We start from the raw sequence: 21,679 nt of genomic DNA on the forward strand, positions 1-21,679 counted from the left end.
TCCCTGGAAGACGAGCAGCCGGTCATGCCCCCAGGTTTCAGACATTTAAACAAAACCATACCCTCATCCAATCACGAAGACAGAAAAACACAGAAACACAGAAACAGGCTAGTGAATCAGTGACCTGGGTTTCTCTCTGTACTTTTCGGGTCTTTTTTTTTTTTTTTTTTTTTAAACTTGGACTTTTACTGAGTGAGCAAATTGACTATGTAGGAAGTAACCAGAGACTCCCCAATGAATCCAAGTTCCGGTTATGTGGTTATTATTAGGACCCATCCTCTTTGAATCCCACGCCAATGTCAAAGCGCAGGCCATGTTTGAAGTTCGGTGTGAGGCCCAAAAATCCCCTGAAAATAAATGAGACCTCGGCAAAGTATGAAGAGAAGTAGGATCTGAGATCTTAGCTGGCATACCCTATCCTCTTCCCTGATGGCCTGGGCCAGAGTCGGGGCTTCCTCTTTCCCGGAGACTCCTCTCTCTCTCTGACCCCTCCTCTCTCTCTGCGGGCCTCTTTCTTTCTCTCTCTCCCTCCTCCTCCCTCGCTGCTCCCAATAAACCATATATATGTATAACTTTGTCTTGCATGAGCTCATTCCGTGATAACCTATCAGAGACATCCTTTGAATGTGTTTGCAATTATGACGCTCAAAGGCCCTGAGAACAGGATACCATAGGGATGCTGGGAAGAAGCTTGTGTTACAAGGGGCAGGGTTGGACCCGGAGCTTCTGAAGACAAGATCAAGTCACCTCATTGGCTGGTGAACTTGTACAGAATAAAAATGAGCAGCTGGGCGTGGTGGCGCACGCCTGTGATCCCAGCACTCAGGAGGAGAGGCAGGCGGATCTCTGTGAGCTTGAGGCCAGCCTGGTCTACAAAGTGAGTCCAGGACAACTAGGGCTACACGGAGAAACCCTGTCTCCAAAACCAAAACAAACAAACAAACAAACAAAAGGAGCAAAGAGTTTCCTATATTATTTACATTTATAGGGTTTTTCTCCAGTGCGCGTCTGTTTATGGATCCGAAAAGAACCAGACTGTATAAAGGTTTTTCTGTAAAACGTACAGTTACAGAATGTTTTAGGTAGGGTTCTCTAGAAGAACAGAATGAAAAAAAAGTATACACACACACACACACACACACACATAGCGATAGATAGATAGATAGGTAGATAGATAGATAGATAGATAGAGACTTGCATGATAGACACTGGGTATTAAAGAACAATCGTCAACAGCCTTTAGAGTAGTGGTTCTCAATCTGTGGGTCGTGACCCCTTTGGGAATCCTCTTTCTCCAAAGTTATATACATTATAATTCATAAGAGTAGCAAAATTACAGTTATGAAGTAATAATGAAGATAATTTGATGTTGGGTGTCGCCTCAATGTGAGAAACTGTATTAAAGCGTTTTAACATTAGGAAAGTTGAGAACCACTGCTCTAGAGACAAAGAATTCAGTGCCTACTCAGTCCATGAAGATGGGTGTCTCAGCATTGAAGGCACAGGAGACAGGGACTCCTCCTGCTCCCCCAAGAGTCTCTGGTTCTTTGTATTAAGATGAAGTTGGAAGGCTGAAGAACCTGTTGTCTAATGTTGGCGGAGCGTGGCAAAGGGAACGGTAGGTGCACTCAGGAGGAAGGGAAGGTGGGCAGACACACGCTGCATTTCCCCTTAACCTCTTTATTTATAGGCCACCTGTTAGAAGATGCTACCCAATTTGAGGGCAGGCGTTTAGCTAATCTTCTCTGGAAGCATTCTCACAACCAGAAGTACATTTTAAATGTCATTCCAAATCCCATATTATAACACTTAGATTTCAATAAAAGGTGTTGGAATGCAGCTTAGTTGGTAGGGCGCTTGCCCAGTATTATGAAGCCCTGGGTTTGGGTCTTAGTCCCACATAAGTTGGGGATGGTGGTACACAGATGTAATCCTTGAAGTTGGGATGCTCAGTAAGAAATTCAGAAATTCAAGGTCATCCTGAGCTACAGAGCCGTTGATTCTATCTTAAATAAAACAAACTAGATATCCATGAGAACCTGTCTTAAAACAAAAGACAATGACGTCATAATTTCACCGATCATGATAGAACTGTTTCCATACAACTTCAAACGTAATCATATTTTCCAAGACTAGATAGTGAAGTCCCTTGTGGAATATTCACAATTTAAGTATGCTAATACAGATTTAAGACCTAAATCCTGGTATCAACTCAATGCTCTATTACATGATAAAAGAATAAGAGAGGAAAAAAACCATGAATGTCTCACACACACACAGATATGTCATATGTATACATGTTCAAATATATCCTTAACAAAATAGGACAAAACTATTTGTTGTTTTAAAGCAATAAATCCCAATCATTTATTTTTACCAATGAAAACTAGAGAACCAGATACTGGGGTGAAAACCTGCTAGCACAGAGAGGCAGAGAAAGCACCCAGCTGACCTTCTTACTCAGCTGACATTTGAGTCAGCTGAGCCCACTTTTCTTCTCCACGCTGTCTTAAATACGCTTCCCTCAATGCCCCTCCTTACTGTCAGCTTGTTTCTTGTTTTACCTCTGAGTTAGGGTTAATTTTATTTAATCCTGTGTACAGAAATCTCTTGAATTAAAGGTGTGTGCTAGGGCGAAGCTACACCATAGCCACCTGCTGACAGTAAACAGAAAGTTCTTGGGTTAGAGGTGTGTGTTAAGGCTGAGCCACACCAAACAAGAAATAGGTTTTTCACAATTGACAATCTTGGGTTCACAATGGGACCAAATATCCTGCACGTTTCTCCTTTTTTGTCTAAATAAAATACTTTCTTTAACATCAATAAGCTATATACTATTGGGTAAAAATTACATTCACAGTGTTCAGTCCAATGTATTTAGTGAACTTGAAGAAAGAACTCCACTACCTATCTCATCTTGGTGTGTTCAAAATTCTGTACCTAACTTAATTTTTATCATGACTTGCAATACCAATAAAAATCCATCTTTTTAGACATAAAATATCTTCAAAAATCCTAAACAACTAAGTTTAATTGTAACCTATAACTATCCCATCTTCAAACCCATCAGAGACATGAGAAGGATAAATAATATCTGAATAAACATGTAGTTCAGAGTAAGCAGCTTCCAAACTACAAAAATGACAGAGATAGTTGGTTGCGTGGACAGTCACCCAAAATTCTTCTGCAATGGTGGAGCACGCATCTCTTTGGCTGACTGTCGCAATGTTGGAGCACACATCTCTTTGGCTGACTGGCCCAGAACATCTGACATACTTTCCTATGAAGCAGGCATATGAAGAACTTGCCTACCTTGGCTTTGCAAAGCTCAGCAGTTGACTTTCCTGCAACCAGTTTTCCCCGTATTCTGTGTTTGCTATTGAAACAAGGACATTTTCTTGCCCAGTGGCTTGCTTGTCACATATGAAGCAAACCCCACATGGATGTTCTTTGAAGTGTAATGGGGTTTCTGCTAGGAGCTGACATGTCTCATGGTCAAAAAGTCTTAAATTAATAAAATATCTTTAAATAGCATATTCAGTAGATCTCTGAGGTTTTTGAAGACTATCCATCTCTGGTATACCTGAATTGCTTGTTTTCTAGCTATATATTGTCTGATTAACTTAGAAAACACCAGTGATTAACTAAACTAGCACCAAACAAAACCATAAGTTTATTACTTTGCATTTCTTAATTATCCTAAGCAGATATAATATTAATTTTGTGTAAATACATAAAGATCTATAAGAGTAGATTCAAAAATCTACCCTTTTTCCTATTACTTTTATGGTATTTCTATATCCAACTTTTTCTTTTTAACCCTTCACTCCCTACATAAGAAAGAAAGAAGGATAGTGAAAAGAAAAAGAGGCCCCACCCCGCCTGAGTTGAACATCTTATATTTTGTCTCCTCTCTGACCAAGACCATTAAAAATGCAAACAACCACTAGAAAATGACAAATATCCATCATTAATCAAATAACAACAACAACAACAACAACAACAACAACAACAGCAGCAGCAGCAACAACAAAACACCTCAAAACCAAACCAAAACAAAAACCAAAAAACACCCACCTAATTCTTCCCTACCTCTTGGAAATAGGACATGGCGAGACTGCTCAACTTTATTTCTTGTGAACAAAGGTTATATTTAGTTCTTAGGGTGTGGGCGAGGTGTTTCCAGGGTAGGTACATACTACTGGCTGGGGCCTGAGGTGCCAGGAATCCTTTACATTTCAAGAATTCCAAGTACTTATTGGGCAGTTTCTTATCAGGAGAAAGGAAGTTGAACCTGGATTTTGGCCATGAGTTACAGTGGCTTCCCTCAGGGGTCCGGGGCATCATACTTAGAGACACTCTCCAGATGAATTCAGGCAGAGAGAAAGAATCCCTCTGCTGTGAAAGAGAGTCTTCCATTCTTTGCCAGCTTGGGAGAGCTGCTGGGACATGGTGGTGGACTACAACCTCAAACAGTATGGTCTTCCAAAAGCTTTGAAGAAACTCACCAACAACATGGGAAATCAAGGACAGCAGCCTCTCTTTTCTGTTAACATTTATGTCTAATCTCTGCTTGCTCTGAAATACATATTAAATAAACACAGCCAGGAGCTACCAATTCCTTGAGTGTTGTCCGGTCCATTCCTGTTAACAAGTAAGCCTTTTAAGAGCCACCCACACCCACTTTCCAGTTTCCTCTCCGCTGCTTACAAAGTTCCACCAGCCCATCATAACAGCTCTCAGAATAACCCGTGCTCTTGTACTTTTAGTCTTTACACTTTTCCTTTTCGATTTACGATCTTCTTCTGAAAGTTGCAACACTATTTCAGCAGGGTTTCCTCTTGCTTATTTGTCTCTTTCAGTTGTTTAGAGTAACACAAAAGAGTCTTTGTGTTTATTTTTAACTCCATGCTGACGTAGCCTGTATGGTCAGTCATAGCTCTCACACAGTCTAGAGTGGAGGTTTGAATGACAGAGAAAAGGAATTGGCCAGAAGTGTATGTAATGCATTGGAAAGGGGTCAGAAGCAATTTGGTCCTTGAGACACCTGTCTCAAAGCTTCTACATTGCAACTCCTCCATATGACCACAAGAGGGCAGTATCAAAAAGTCAGAAAGCTCCTTGAGCATCAGTACAAGTATCCTTCCTTCCTTTGTGTTTTCTGGAGCTGGCTATCCCTCCGGTCCAGTATTTACTCTTTTTCCATCCCAGGCATTTATTTTCTGTCTTCCACGGCAAGAACTGCCCCACACCACTCTCCTATAAAATCTCAGAAGAATTGGGGATTTGAATCCTTGGGGATTTGAGTGGACCTTGGGTCCCAGATCACTCATCTCTGTTAGCACTCCCAAAGACCGCCAGACAATCTATATTTAGGTAGCATAACTGATGATGGACATGCCCTGGCTCAGACCTGAGAGAGGCAGCAAAGGGAGGTTTGTCTTGGCTTTGGAAAGTCCACAGAGATTGTTTAGGGCATGGAGGGTGCATTTGGACAGCCCGGCTGCTCTGAGAAGTCTGTCATTAAGCAGCCCTTTTAAATTACAGTAGCCTGGACCGGAGACAGTGTTCAGGGACTGGCTCAGAAAGGAATTTCCTCAAGCCTCTGGGAGGCCAGTGGTAATTATTTTCTACCTCTTAGAGAGGACTCTGCAGTTCCAGCCTCCTACTCTTAAGAAGCAAGGCAAGGGAACTTAATTTACCAGGAAAAATGTGAAATGTACAGTGTGTGTGTGTGTGTGTGTGTGTGTGTGTGTGTGTGTGTGTATGTGTGTGTGTGTTAGTGGTACAGATAGTACCTGGTTATGAGAAGGAAACAAAGAAGTTGGAAGCTGGGCTAGAAAGTAAACTTTGAGCTTCATCACGAAATGCTTTGTTAACAGACGTGAAGGGGGGGGTAGTAGGGGAGGCGGCTGTCTGACTTTGGGAGTGAGGGGACGGGGAGGAGATCACCTATAACTCTATAATCAGAAGCCTGACACTTCAAGCCATGCTCTTCAGAGGCAGTGGTGTGGAAGGTGGATTGGGGTAGGGACATAGATTTTGGAGGAGTTTTATTTGGGGCAATATGAGGCCAATGGCTATCAAGATAGATGTATCATTCAACTGGGAGGTTCTATCCTTGGGCCTCAGGCCAGACATATGTAGCAGAGTGGTGGGTACACAGAGGGGAGAGTTCAGCCTGGAATGGTGTGAGCTTACCAGGGAGAAAAGGTAGGAGAGCTGTTTCCATGGCCACCTGATTGTGGCAGCAGCTGCAATCACTGACTCTCTTTCTGTGCCTCATTCCCAACTTCATATCAGATAATATTATTAGGGTAATTTAAGAAATGCTACACAGACTACACACAAAAAAATCTGTCTTTAAAACAGGTTCTAGGATGAGTTCCCATTTCCTGCCATAAATCAGATTATGATAGGCAAGAGACAATCAGATACCAAACCTCTGGTTCTAGACTAACCCTTCCCCCAGCCCTGATTGTATCAGAAATGATATCATCAAAATGGAAGGTCTGTGAAAACTGGGTGGGATGTAGCCAAGAGTCCTGGCCAGATCAGCAACATCAGCTTGTAAAAGAAAGATTATTCTCAATGTTTGGGGAGTAGGCATTCACTCAGCAAGATTAATAGAATGGTATCAAAATTTTCTTATGTAGTGCTGGGACCTTGGAGGGTCAGGATGAAGTTTGGGATGTTCAGAGAGATGTGTATAAAAAGGACAACTTTGAATCTGGCTAATTTTGGTTGTGGTGCTTTTATTTGAAAAGATTTTTTTAAATACCAAAGTTTGTAAAATTAAAAATAGAAACAATGAGAACAGAAAGAGGTGGGAGGTTCAGAATATTTGGGTATTTTGTAAATTAAATAGTTTTTTTTTATTAACTATCACTACTTCAGTGTCTTTTTTCTCATTCTTTCTTTCTCTTCTCTGAGCTGTTTCTCCTTTTCTCTTTTCTCAGTCTCTGAATCTGGAATGCAGAAGCCAAAGCCCTTGTTCCCTCTCATTACTGCTCCAAATGGAAGTTTGGTCCATCCAGCCCATTTTCTCCTGGTAGGCATCCCTGGCCTGGGACCCAATATCCACTTTTGGCTGGCTTTCCCCTTATGTTTTATGTATGCAGTGGCCACACTGGGCAACCTGGCCATCATCCTCATCATCCGTGTGGAGAGGCGCTTGCATGAGCCTATGTACCTCTTCCTGGCCATGCTTTCTACGATTGACCTGGTCCTCTCCTCTGTCACCATGCCCAAAATGGCCAGCTTGTTCCTAACTGGCATTCAGGAGATCGAGTTCAACATTTGCTTGGCCCAGATGTTCCTTATCCATGCTCTGTCAGCCATGGAGTCTGCTGTCCTGCTGGCCATGGCTTTTGACCGCTTTGTGGCTATCTGCTACCCACTACGCCATGCCTCTGTGCTCACAGGGCCTACCGTGGCCAAGATTGGCCTAGCTTCCCTGGCCAGGGGATTTGTATTCTTCTTCCCGCTGCCCTTCCTTTTGAAGCGATTGTCATATTGCCGGACACATACTGTCACACACTCCTTCTGTCTTCATCAAGACATTATGAAGCTTTCCTGTACTGATACCAAAGTCAATGTAGTTTACGGCCTCTTCATCATCCTCTCAGTCATGGGAGTGGACTCCCTCTTCATTGGCTTCTCCTATATCCTCATCCTGAGGGCCGTGTTGGAGCTGTCAACTCAAGGGGCGGCACTCAAGGCTTTCAACACCTGCATCTCCCACCTCTGCGCTGTCCTGGTCTTCTACGTGCCGCTCATTGGGCTATCAGTGGTGCACAGGCTGGGCGGTCCCACATCTTTAGTGCATGTAGTTATGGCCAATATCTATCTCCTCCTACCGCCTGTAGTGAACCCCATTGTCTATGGAGCGAAGACCAAAGAGATTCGTTTAAGGGTTGTCCGTGTGTTCTCACAAGATGGCAGGTGAGAAGGCCACTCAGCCTGGTGTCCTCAATAATATCAAAGATCACAACATACTGGGCTATCTGCTTCTGATTATAAAAAGAGATAAACTTTGCATTTCTGCTTCTGGGAATATGTCAATACAGAACTTATGACCAGTCTGGACAGACCATTATGGAGAACACTTGTCCTGTGATGCCTGGTGTAATAGCTGTGCCATCTTCCTTATTACTAACTAGAAAATATACATAGTTTCAAAATGGGAAAGCTATAAATGCCATATATCATGATTCTTTACTTTTGATGTATAAATTTGATGGTGCTTTCTCCCATATGTACACATCAGGGACTCTGTGTTGGTTATTAAAGTAGTTACATAATTGTAATTGAGGGTTAATGAAGGCATTTGCAGGAGACGTAACTGGAGTGGAGGCAGTTAATATGAAGTATTGAAGTTTCTTTATACATTTGCATGCATTTATGTGGAATATGTCATTGTTCATCTGTGTGGCTTCAGGGAGACTGTTACTTTGATAACAATGTTTTCAATTTTGGTTTTGGATATGTGTGGGTATATTTATATAGAAAAGGTGAGAGGGTGGAAGAAGGAGAGAGAAACATGACTGTGTGCTAGCTATGTTAGTCATGTCCTGATGTGTGTATGTGCTATGAATACTGTCATTGATTGTACCTTTACTTTGTCATGGGATGTATGTCAGTTGGTTTGTTGATATACATCTGTGTAAAACTGAGGGTTTGTGCATCTTTGTGATGGGAAGTATATTTATGGATGCCAGGTACCTTTTTTCTTTTGCTCATATCTGTAGAACACGATGCACCCATCTGTGGGTGTGTAGTACTGGGGTGGCTGGCCCTTTCCCATGTGTGCTCTTTGTCTTTTAGCATATGCCTATGCTATGTTTATGTTTATAGTGCATAGGATTTTTATATGAATGTTATTATTGCAGCATGTGTGTGTGTTTGTGTGTATTTGTATGAATCTTTGCTTTCCTGTGATAATTAATTTTGGGGCATATTCTTGGCACATATGTCTTAGACACATTTCTCCTTTTTATTGAGTGTAGATTATGCGGCTCAAGACTGAGATAGACTTGGTGTTTCTGGATTGATAAGTGGTTTCAGTGTGAAGCTGTGGGTTGAGGTAAAAGATCGAAGAAATCAAGAAGCAGGAACAGTTTCCAATATTGAGACACAAATCTCCGAGAGACCTGGCTCAGGCTTTGGTTATGACTCTGGGAACACAGTCATGCTGCTTCCCCCTTCTTTTTTAAGAGCCAGTCCATACTTTTTCATCTTACAGCTTCTTCCTATCTTCCCGCCTCTCATTTGGGCATTGGCTTCCTCAAGTCTCTGTGCCAGTCTTCCTTCCTCAGTGGCAGGTCATAGTTTCCTCACTTCTCCCCTCATTTCTTGATGGTTTGCTAAGCATGTTTAAAAGCCCTTGACTGGAGATCTGTGAATCTCATTGGGGGAGCAGAAGAACATATGAGTCCTTGAAAGTTCTGATGTTTCTTAGGCTATGGTATATCTTACTGAAGGCACATTGAGTCTGTTTATAGATTTTGGCATTAGGTAAAAAAAAAAAATTCACATTGAGGAAGTATAGATAGAAGTGAATGTAAACTATGGCAGAGGAAATATTACTAAACTACAACTTAGACACTGCGGAACTATCATAACGTGAAATATTTTACAACCTCATTTCCTCATGTGTATGATGTCCAGCTACGATGGCAGCAATGGAACAGATATTTTTACATCCTTTAAAAATGTTGATTAAGTGTTATCAGCATGCAGTAGGTGATCATATGTATCCTGTGTTATTATACAAGTTTGGGGAGCACCATTCATGTTATAATCTATGTGAACAGCCCCCTGGAATTTTGTCTACGTGTACTATTTTGATATATTGTTATGCTATTTTAAAAATAGACAAGCAAACCTTTATCTCTTAATAGATTTTTTTTAATGAACCTTCAGAGAAATTGAAATTTATCTCCTTGTGTTTATCTGACTTAGAAATGAAATTTAAAAATGAACAACCCTACCAGAACTTCCTTCAGAAGTGACGTCTCTCATTATCAGAAAAGGAGGCAGTGTGGGGTTGGAATCATATGGGATTCAGATTAATATTAATGGCTTTTAATTGGAGACTAGTTATTTAACTTATTGAAACTTAGCAATTTTGGAAATTATTAACACTATGAAATAGAAATGCAACATAGGCCTTGTTGGATGATTGTGGGGGATAAAGTGAGATACTAAATATGAATGCAGGAAAAATGAAAAATAATCAATAAATGCTGAGATGATAATGGTTTAATAATAGAAATGACAATGATGTAAGTCACCCTCTTCCTAGAAGATCGCTTTCTAAGCACATCTGTTGCCAGTTTCACAACCAAGTTTCATGCCAGGCCTGAAAGCTGCTCCGTTGTCAAGACTGAAATGTTACTGCTTGGTTTTCCTCTGAGGAGTGTTTGGATATCTCTGAATTCTCTGAATCTCCTTGATTGTATGACTGGTGATGACTAGAGTCACTGTGGCTCTGCTGGGAGATTGGATAGGCAGGGTCCTCCCACTAGGCTCCTGGGTTCTGCGCTTCCTCCATCATGGAATGCCACCTCCTACAACCCACCTGGATGCTTATTTCTCTGTTACAAATCTCAAGGAGTTAGGTAGCAACTTATTCTCTACCATAGAATTTAAATACCCCTGTGACACCTTCCTGTCCCTTGGGACGTCAGGACTCAGACCTTGTCTACCTCCATACTTCTAGAACTGGCAATGAAGAGCTCTGTGGTTATATGGCTCAGCTGCTTGGTGAGATGAGGCTACTACTCTGTTGCCTTACCCAACCTCACACCTTACTTCCTTCCCTAAACTGTATTCTGTGCCTGCTCTTGCATTATCCTATGAAGTCTCCAAACTGGTTTTTCCAACTATTAATGGTCAGCTATGAGCTATAATATAACGGAATTATATTTTATGTATTGATTTTTTCCCATTTCATAGACAAGAGAATCAAGGCTCTGACAAGTTTATGGCTGTTCTAAGGTCACACAGCAGAGGCACAGCTGTGGCTTAATTCTACACCCCTCTTTCCAAGGTTATACTCTGGGACTTTAGTTCTGATTGGTAGATTAAGTCATAGTCTAAAAGAGGAGTAAATGGTAGGATTGAGGAATGATCTGCAGCAGTCGCTGCATGCTGGGAGAACCATTGGCTAGTCATCCTACATAAATGATCTCTTGTTTGGGAGACAAGCAACATATCCCCTGAGAACTCCTTTATCTACTGAACCATCTCAGCACTCAAGAGTGGAAACGTGCTTTGCATACAAATCTTCTGTCAGATATGCACTTTGCATCCTCTCCCACTGTGTGATTTATCTTCTGATTGCTTTAATAAGTTTTAAAAATTAAAAGTTTTTATTTTGATGAGGTTTGATTTATTGAGTTCCATAATTTGATGGTTGCATCTAAAAACTCACTTACAAACCAGAAGTCACACAAAACAAACTTTACAGTTTTAGGTTTTACATGCCATTCTTTGATCCATTTTGAGTTGTTTGACTGGGTAGTGTGAAGTACAGAGCAAAGTTAATTTATTCCATTTATGAAATCTGCACATCTAAGCAACGGTGCGTTATCTGTGCATAACTACATATAAGAATCCTATTACTCTATAACACTGTGTTATTATATACAACTGCGCTGCCTTTGTAAAGAATTGGCTTTCTGCACATGTGTGTGTCTAATTCTAAATGAGTATGCCTCACGGCCCATTTGTCTGTCTTTATACCAAGGTCACATTGCTTTGATTAGAGTAGCACTGTAAGAAGTCTATGAAATTTAAATATTTTGAACACAAACTTTGTTTCTTCTTTTGAAAGTTGATCTGTTTATATTTCCATGCAAATTTTTTCATTTTAAAATTTATAGCAACATAATTAAAAAATAGAACAAAGCTCTTTTGAAATTTTGTTTGGGCTATAAAGAACCTGTATTGGTCCAATTAAGAGAATTACTATGATTGCATCTTCCAGCTTATGAATAGGATGTTTTCCTCTTTTTCAAAATATTGATATCTATCAGAAAAAGTCCTACACTCCATTCAGTGATTAAGGTATTCTACCAGAGTTTTCTCTCAATACTTTAAAGTTTTAATGTTAGCATAAATTGTATTATACATTCAATTAAAATGAAAATATTGTTAGTGCAGAGAACTATGATTTCTCTGTATTAATCTTGAACCTTAAAAGTCACTATACTCAAGTTTTATTTCTAGAATTTCATGGATGATAATACTGTTTGTGAATGAAGACATTTTTACTTGTTTTTTTTTTCCAGTATGAGTCATTTGAGTAAATCCAAAAGAACAGTATGAATCTCCTGTAATACCTTAGGGGCAAATTAGTGTTTTATTATTAAATACTCTTTAATTAATTATTTTTTATTAATATTTCTATTTTCTCATGTATATATTTGTATCATTATACATATATAAAATAAATTACATAGAGCAAGAAGAACCATGAAACAATCAGGAATTACATTAATGCCACATTCATAGTATTTTGGCTATTTGTATTTGGCAACCTGGGAGAAAACATCTTGGTGAGTCTAAAATTCTGAATGTAAATCAAATATCTATCATATCTCATTTCTATCAGCTTAAAATACCTATCTAGACCTAAAAACATCTTAGTCTCTAAATAACTAAGCTTAATTAAGAAACTAAACTATTTGGTCTTCAACCCCATCAGAGACTTGGAGAAGGAATAAAATTAATCACCTGAAGTGTAGGCTAGCAGCTTCCAAACTGAAAACAAAACAAAACAAATCAAAACAAAACAAAAAAATACCAAAAATGATGGAGACGGTTTTCTGGCTGAATAGTCACGCATAACTCTCTCTAACACCATCTTCAGTGTTCTGTCCCACTATATCTGACAGACATACTTGTGAGGAACTATTGAGGACTTGCTTACTCTGTCTTGGTGGAGTTTGTTCTCTACCTGCATCCAAGCTTGCCCTTTTTAAGGCAGAATTCTGTCAGTGGTAGAAATTTTTTGCCCAAAACATTTTGCCCAGTGGTTTGTTTGCCAGGTTTGAAGCCATCTCCATAAGAAGGTTCTTTGATGTTCATCATCTTCTTTGAGGTAGGCTGGGTGTTACCAGGAGTTAACCTGACTCATTGTCAGTGAATCTTTAAACTAATAAAAACATCTTTAAATGTGATATTTTGTAGTACTCTAAGGTTTTTGAAGACCTTATCTAACTATTTTACCTTATCTATCTATAGAATCATACCTATCTGTTAAACCTAGGATGTATAATCTTGTGATAAAAATAGACTAGTAATTGACATGACCATGATTTAGTCAACTAACAATTAACTTGTCTAACTTACTTATTCTAAACAGCCTGCAATAGCACTTCCAAGATATTGCAGGTAAACCCTGTATTTTACTTCAGTGGTATGGATACAATACCTTATATATAGCATGTGAAGAATAATCTTAAATTTGTATTCTATACCAATGTATCAAAATTAAACTTATTTTGTATCAAAATAGAAATTTCTATACCAATGAATTAAAAATAGTCTTGTAAGCACAATTAAGGCCTTAAGTTGACTCAATAATCTACTTTTTGACCTATTATCCCTATATATTTCTATATTCCTCCTTCTTCCTTTTCAGCCCCTATCTCCAAACCTAAGAAAGAAAGATAAAGGAAAAGAGAGACATCTCTGTGTCCAATCTCTTTTTCTCTCTGGATAAGACCATTAGTAACTTACAAGCAACTCCCAATGAAAATAAACATCTATAGCCCAAGAGAACAACCAAAAACCTACCCAATTCCCTTAAGAGAAATTGGGCATCACTCTCTTAAGATTTCTTCAGGATGATTTGGGATGAATAATACCTTTGTAGGGGCCCAAAAAAATTGGGGAAAATGGTTAAACAAGCTAGGAATAGCATTTGTGGTCCTGTTTCTAATTGTTGAGACATTCCAGGCTTAATAGAAGTCCTATGTATGACAGTCTGAAATGCTGGACCAATTGGGAGTGGAAACTATCTTCAAAGCTGTCTTGGGAGCTGTCCTGTTCTGATGGAGAAGAGCAACTGAAGCACTTGGGGCTGGAACAAGAAGGATGCAGGATGTCAGTGTCCAGCAATCTTAGAGGAATGAATCCTGTCAGGTCTGATCCAGCTTCAAAGTCTGGTCTTTTTGTTCTGAAAACATAATTTCTCACACACATTATACAATCCTAAGATTATAAATGTATGAGGTGTGCAGGGTACACATAACAATTCAGGGTAGTTTTCTGCTCTTTGCATGAACAGAAGGAAGACATCTGTAAATCTGCATTCATGCCATACAAAGAATGGCATCTAATCCTAAGTCACAGTGAATCTGTAACCAACAAGAAGCATTGTCTATGCATAGACATTCATGTCTCTGCCAGTCTCAGAGCTATTCCCATGTAGTAGGATTAGGAATGTAAGTTACTGCTTGTTCTGCAGTTTTAATTCTTTACATCCTGATTGTAGTCCCTTCCTCTGTCACCTCCTCCCTTCCATCGCACCCTCCCTCCCTCATCTCCACTCCCTCCCTCTCCTAGGCCTCAGAAAGGGTGCCCTCCTCCCCTAATATCTGACCTCAGCTCATCAAGTCTTATATGTACTACCTGTATTCTTGTCCTCTGTGGCCTGGCCAGGCTGCCCATGCAAGGAGAAGTGATCCACATTGGGGGACCAGAGGCCATGTCAGAAGTAGTCTGTACTCCCCGTATTGTGGGACTGACAAGGAGACTGTGCTATGTACTGCCCTTGAGCAGAGTGTCTAGGTCCCTGCCCCTCATGGTCCTTGGCTGGTGCATCATTCTCTGCAGCAACTACCTCCTGTGCCCCAACTTTTTAAACATATATTTTATTCATTATAATTTATTCATATTACCTCGTGATTGTTATCCTCTCCCTCTTATCTTCCCATTGCCACCCTCCCTCCCTCTTCTGCTTATTCCCCCCCCTCCAATAGACTTCCGGCAATAGCTTATTACATATCGTCAGGATAGTCTGCGTCCCCTTCCACTGTGTGCCCATTAGGTTGTCTTGCCAAGGGGCAGTGACCAAAGAGTGAGCACCCAAGTGTATGTCACAGGTACATCAGCAGTGCCCCCTTACCTCAACTCAGAGAATCAGCAGTTCATTGGCTACATCTGAAAAAGAGGTTTTGGTTCTCTGCATGTACTGTCCTTGGCTGGTGCATCAGTTTGTGTAGACCCCCTGTTCCCTGATCCCCATGCCCTGTGGGGCTCCTGCTCCCTCCCAGACCTTCTATCCCCCCACTCTTTCCTACAACTCTCAGCATTCTGGCCAGAGTCCAGCTTCTAGACCAAGTTTCTGTCCTGTTCAATCTGCCACTGGATGGAGTTTCTCAGACGACATATATGTTGGGATAATATCCACTTATAAGTGAGGCTATATCATGTGTGTCTTTCTGGGTCTGGATTGGTTACCTCACTTAGGAAGATCATTTCTAGTTCCATCCATCTGCCTACAAATTTCAAGCATTCCTTGTCTTAAATAGCTGAATATTATTCTATTGTGTAAATGAACCACAGTTTCTTTGACCATTTTTTTGGTTGAGGAACATCTAGGTTGTTTCCAGATTCTGACTATTACAAATAAATTTGCCACGAACATAGTTGTGAAAATGTCCTTGTTGTATGGTGGAGCATCTTTCGGGTATATGCCCAGGAGTGGTATGGCAGGGTCTTGAGGTAGAATTAATTATTCCCAATTTCCTGAGAAAGCACTAGATTGATTTCCAAAGTGGTTGTACAAATTTGCACTCCCAGCAGTGGAGGAGTGTTCCCCTTTCTCCACATCCTCGCCAGCATGTGTTATCACTTGAATTTTTAAAAAATTTTATTTTATTAATTTATTCATATTACATCTCAATTGTTAGCCCATCCCTTGTATCCTCCCATTCCTCCCTCCCTCCTGCTTCCCCCCTACTCCCCTCCTCTATGTCTGTGACTGAGGGGGACCTCTGAATTTTTTATCTTAACCATTTGGATAGGTGTAAGATGGAATCTCAGAGCCATTTTGATCTGTATTTCCCAGATGACTAGAGATGTTGAATATTTTTTTCAGTGTTTCTCAACCATTCTATATTCCTCTGTTGAGAATTCTGTTTAGTTCTGCACCCCATTTTTTAATTGAATGATTTGGTTTGGAGGTGTTTAAATTTTTGAGTTCTTTATATGTTTTAGATATTAGCTCTTTGTTGGGTGTATGCTTGGTAAAGATCTTTTCCTAATCTGTAGGGTGTTGCTTTGTTCTGTTGATAGTGTCCTTTGCCTTACAGAAGCTTTTCAGTTTCATGAAGTCCCATTTATTAATTGTTGATCTTAGAGCCTGAGCTGTTGGTATTCTGTTCAGGAAGTTGTCTCCTGTCCAAATGAGTTCAAGGCTCTTCCCCACTTTTCTTCTAACAGATTTAGTGTATCTGGTTTTATGTTGAGGTCTTTAATCCACTTGGACTTTAGTTTTGTACATGGTCATAAATATAGATCTATCTGCATTTTTTCAAGTAGATATCCAGTTAGACCAGCACCATTTGTTGAAGATATTGTCTTTTTTTCCATTGTATGGTTTTGGCTTCTTTGTCAAAAATCAATAGGTGTATGGATTTATTGCTGGGTCTTCAGTTTGATTCTATTGGTCAACTGACCTATTTCTAGTGATTCCTTTGGCCAGCTGGCCTATTTCTGTGCCAGTATCATTCTATTTTTACTACTGTTGCTCTATAGTACATTTTTGAGATCAGGCATGGAGATTCCTCTGGAAGATCTTTTATTGTACAAGACTGTCATAGCTATTCTGAGTTTTTTGTTTTGAGAATTGGTCTTTCCAGTTCTGAAAAATATTGTGTAGGTATTTTGATAGAGATTGCATTGAGTCTATAGATTGTCTTTGGTAAGATGGCCATTTTTACTATGTTGATTCTCTCAATGCATGAGCATAGGAGATCTTTCTATTTTCAGATATCTTCTTCAATTTCCTTATGCAGAGACTTGAAGTTTTTTCATGTAAGTCTTTCACTTGCTTGGTTATAGTTACACCAAGATACTTATATTATTTGTGGCTATTGTGAAGGGTATGGTTTCCCTAATTTCTTTCTCAGGTCATTTTTTATTAGTATACAGGAGGGCTCCTGACTTTTTAGAGTTCATTTTGTATCCAGCCACTTTGCTGAAGGTATATGTCAGCTGTAGGAGTTCTTTGCTAGATTTTTTTTGGAGTAATTGATGTATACTATCATATCATTTTTGAATAATGAAACTTTAACTTCTTCCTTTCCTATTTGTATCCCCTTGATCTCCTTTAGCTGTCTTATTGCTCTAGCTAGGACTTTAAGTACTATATTGAAGAGAAATGGAAAGAGTGGACAGGTTTATCATGTCTCTGATTTCAGTGGAATTGATATAAGTTTCTCTCCATTTAGTTTGGTGTTGGCTGTAGGCTTGTTGTATATTGCTTTTACTATGTTTAGGTATGTGCCTTGTGTCCCCAATCTCTCTAAGACTTTTAGCATGAAAGGGTGTTAGATTTTGTCAAATGCTTTTTCAGCATCTAAAGACATGATCATGTGCTTTTTTTTCCTTCAGTTTATTTATATGGTTGATTACATTGATGGATTTTCATATATTGAACCAGCCCTGCATGCCTGGAATGAAGCCTACTTGGTCATGGTGGATGAGAGTTTTGATGTGTTCTTAGATTCTGTTTGCCAGTATTTTATTGAGTATTTTTGCATTTATTTTCATAAGGGAAATTGGTCTGAAATTCTCTTTCTTTGTTGGGTCTTTGTGTGGCTTAATAATAAGGTGACTGTGGCTTCATAGAATGAGTTTGGTAGTGATCCTTCTGTTTCCATTTTGTGGAATAGTGTGAGGAGTATTGGTATTAGTTTTTCTTTGAAGGTCTGATAGAATTCTGCACTGAATCCATCTGGTCTTGAGCTCTTTTTGGTTGGGAGGCTTTTGATGACTGCTTCTATTTCCTTAGGGAATATAGGACCATTTAATTTGTTTGCCTGATCTTGATTTTGATTCAATTTTGGTAAATGGAATTCATCAAGGAAATTGTCCATATCATTTAGATTTTCAAATTTGTGGCATATAGGCTTTTGAAGTAAGGCCTAATGATTCTTTGGATTTCCTCAGTGTCCATTGTTATGACTCCTTTTATATTTCTGATTTTGTTCATTTGGGCACTCTTTGCCTTTTAGTTAGTTTGGCTAAGAGTTTGTCTATCTTCTTGATTTTTTCAAAGAACAAGCTCTTGGTTTCATTGATTCTTTGAAGTATTTTCTTTGTATCTAATTTATTGATTTCAGCCCTGAGTTTGATTATTTCCAGCCATCTACTCCTCTTGGATGTGTATACTTGATTTTTTGCTAGGGTATTCAGGTGTTCCATTAAGTTTCTTGTATGCGATGTCTCCAATTTTTTTTATGAAGGCACCTAGTGCTATGAACTTTCCTCTTAGCACTGCTTTCATTGTGTTCCAAAAGTTTGGATATGTTATGCCTTCATTTTCTTTCTTTTTTTGTATATTTTTAGTTTTTTTTCTTTTTTTATTAATTTATTCTTGTTACATCTCAGTGGTTATCCCATCCCTTGTATCCTCCCATTCTTCCCTTGCTTTCATTTTCCCCTTACTCCCCTCCCCTATGACTGTGCCTGAGGGGGACTTCTTCCCCCTTTATATGCTCATAGGGTATCAAGTCTCTTCTTGGTAGCCTGCTATCCTTCCTCTGAGTGCCACCAGGTCTCCCCCTCCAGGGACAAGAAACTTTGCTCAACCATGTTCATAGCAGCCTTATTCATAATAGCCAGAACATGGAAACAGCTTAAGTGTCCCTCAATAGAAGAATGGATAAAGAAACTGTGGTACATATACACTATGGAATACTACTCAGCTATTAAAAACAAGGAATTCCCGAAATTTGTGGACAAATGGATTGAGCTAGAAATGAACATAATGAGTGAGTTAACCCAGAAGCAGAAAGACTCAAATGGTATATACTCACTTATATCTGCACACTAGCCCAAGGGGCATGCCCCATGAAAGCCTTCACTTACCAGGAAACCGGGACAGAGGGGAGGACATCCTATTGGGACTCTAGATGAGAGAAGCATGGGAGAATAGCAAAGTAGAAGGATCCAGAGGGTCCTAGAAACCTACAAGAAGAACATTACAATAGGCAGATTTGGGCCCAGGGGTCCCGCTCAAACTATGGCACCAGCCAAGGACAATACAGACCGTAAACTTTAAACCCCTACCCAGATCTAGCCAATGGATAGGACATTCTCCACAGTTGAGTGGAGAGTGGAGTATGACTTTCACACGTACTCTGGTGCCCCATATTTGACCATGTGCCTTCATTTTCACTTGATTCTAAGGAGTCTAATTTCTTTCTTTCTTTCATCCCTGACTCAGTTTTCATTGAGTAAAACATTGTTCAGTTTCCATGTGTTTGTAAGTTTTTTGTTAATTCTATTGTTGTGGAAGTTCAGCTTTAGATTATGGTATTCTGATAATATAAAGGGGATTATTTCAATATTTTTGTATCTGTTGAGCATTGCTTTGTGACCAATTATATGGTCAGTTTTGGAGAAGGGTACATGTGGTGTGGAAAAGAAGGTATGTTCTATTGTGTTCAGATGAAAAGTTCTATGGATGTCTGTTTGGTCCATTTGATTCATGACCTCTGTTAGCTTGATTATTTCTCTATTTAGTTTCTGCCTTGACGATCTGCCCACTAGTGAGAATGGGGTGTTAAGGTCTCCCACTATTATTGTGTTAGGATTGATGTGTGATTTAAGTTTGTTTTTTTTGAGACAGGGTTTCTCTGTGTAGCCTTGGCTGTCCTAGACTCACTTTGTAGACCAGGCTGGCCTCGAACTCACAGCAATCTGCCTGCCTCTGCCTTCTGAGTGCTGGCATTAAAGGTGTGCACCACTACACCCGGCTCGTGATTTAAATTTTGAAAGTGTTTCTTTTATGAATGCAGATGCCCTAGTACTTGGTACATAGATATTTAGATTGTAATGTCCTCTTGGTGGATTTTTTTCCTTTGATGAGTATGAAGTGCCCTTCTCCATCTTTATTGATCAGTTTTAGTTGAAAGTCTATTTATCAGATATTAGAATGGCTACTCCCACTTGCTTCCTGAGTCTGTTTCCTTGGAAAATCTTTTTCCAGCCCTTACTCTCAGGTAATGTCTATCTTTGTTGCTGAGGTGTGCTGCACAATGTTGGATCTTCTGTATCCATTTTGTTAGTCTGTGTCTTTGTACTGGGGAGTTGAGGTCATTGATGTGGAGAGATATTAGTGACCAATGATTGTTTGATCCATTTATTGTGGAGTTGGTAGTGATTGTGTGTGGCTGTGCCTGTTTTGGTTTTGCTGTTGGGAGATTATCTATATAGTGTGTTTTCTTGGGTATAGCTGACCTCATTGTGTTGAAGTTTTCCTTCTAGTATATTCTGTAGAACTGGGTTGGTGTTTGGATATTGTTTAAATTTGGGTTTGTCATGGAATATCTTGTTTTCTCCATCTATGATGATTGAAAGTTTTGCTGGATATAGTAGTCTGGGTTAGCATCTGTGATCTTTTAGTGTCTGGATGACCTCAGTCCAAGCTCTTCTGGCTTTCATGGTCTCTGTTGAGAAATCAGCAGTAATTCTGATAGGTCTGCCTTTATATGTTTCATGGCCCTTTTCCCTTGCTGCTTTTAATATCTTTTCTTTGTTTTGCAGATTTAGTGTTTTGGTTATTATGTCGTGGGAGGAATTTCTTTTCCAGTCTAGCCTACTTGGTGTTTTGTAGGCCTCTTGTATGTTCATGGGTATCTCTTTCTTTAGGTTGGGGAAATTTTCTTTTATGATTTTCCTGAAAACATTTTCTGGTCCTTGGGACTTTGCATCCTCTTTTTCATCTACTCCTCTAATCCTGAGGTTGTACCTTCTCATGGTGTTCTTAATTTCTTGGGTGCTCTTGGTCATAAATTTTTCTGTTTTAATAGTTTCTTTGAAAGATGTATCAGTTTCCTCTATTGTATCTTCAGGCCTTGAGAGTCTCTTCTCTACCTTTTAAATTCTGTTGGTTATGCTTGTATGTTCAATTCCTGATTTCTTCTATAATTGTTCCATTTCAAGAGTTTTCTTGATTTGTGTTTATTAATTGTTTCTAATTCTGATTTCATGTATTGAACAGCTCTACTCATTTCCTTCTCCTGTTTGATTGTGGTTTTCTGTTTCTCCTCAATGGCCTCAATTTATTTGTTTGTATCTTCCTGTAATTCTTGGAAGGGTCTATTCACTTCTTCTTTATAATTCTCAAATAACTCTATAAGCATAGCTTTTAGGTCATTTTCCTGAGATTCAGCTGCATGAGAATATCTGTTGTTGTCTGGGCTTTCTGGTGGAGCCATGTTGTCCTGGCTTTTCTTGTTTGTCTTCTTACATCTTCCTTTAGGCATCTGCCTAGGGGGCTTAGAATTTCTAAGCTGGCAGTTATGGGGGTGAACACCTTTGGAAGACAGATGCTTTATTTATTGGAAGGCAGACACTGTCCTCCTGGAGCTAGATTCATCAAAGCTTTGCCACCTAGGATCTAGGATTTATTTTAGTAAGGTTCCTCTGACTA

The 21,679-nt window shown here is 39.5% G+C and overlaps 1 protein-coding gene across 1 annotated transcript; it reads left to right on the plus strand.

Moving 5' to 3' along the window:
- Nucleotides 1-6,973: 6,973 nt before the first annotated feature.
- Nucleotides 6,974-7,948, plus strand: LOC127192159 (olfactory receptor 51D1). Its single transcript, XM_051149480.1, has one exon. It carries the CDS (start codon nucleotides 6,974-6,976, stop codon nucleotides 7,946-7,948), a length of 975 nt encoding a protein of 324 aa, XP_051005437.1.
- Nucleotides 7,949-21,679: the final 13,731 nt, after the last annotated feature.

This window comes from Acomys russatus, chromosome 7, assembly GCF_903995435.1.
Source record: "Acomys russatus chromosome 7, mAcoRus1.1, whole genome shotgun sequence".
In the NCBI taxonomy this organism is placed as follows: Eukaryota; Metazoa; Chordata; class Mammalia; order Rodentia; family Muridae; genus Acomys; species Acomys russatus.

What these genes read in the sequence shown, in the direction of transcription:
- LOC127192159 (XM_051149480.1), top strand. Translation starts at nt 6,974, where the DNA reads ATGCAGAAGCCAAAGCCCTTGTTCCCTCTCATTACTGCTCCAAATGGA.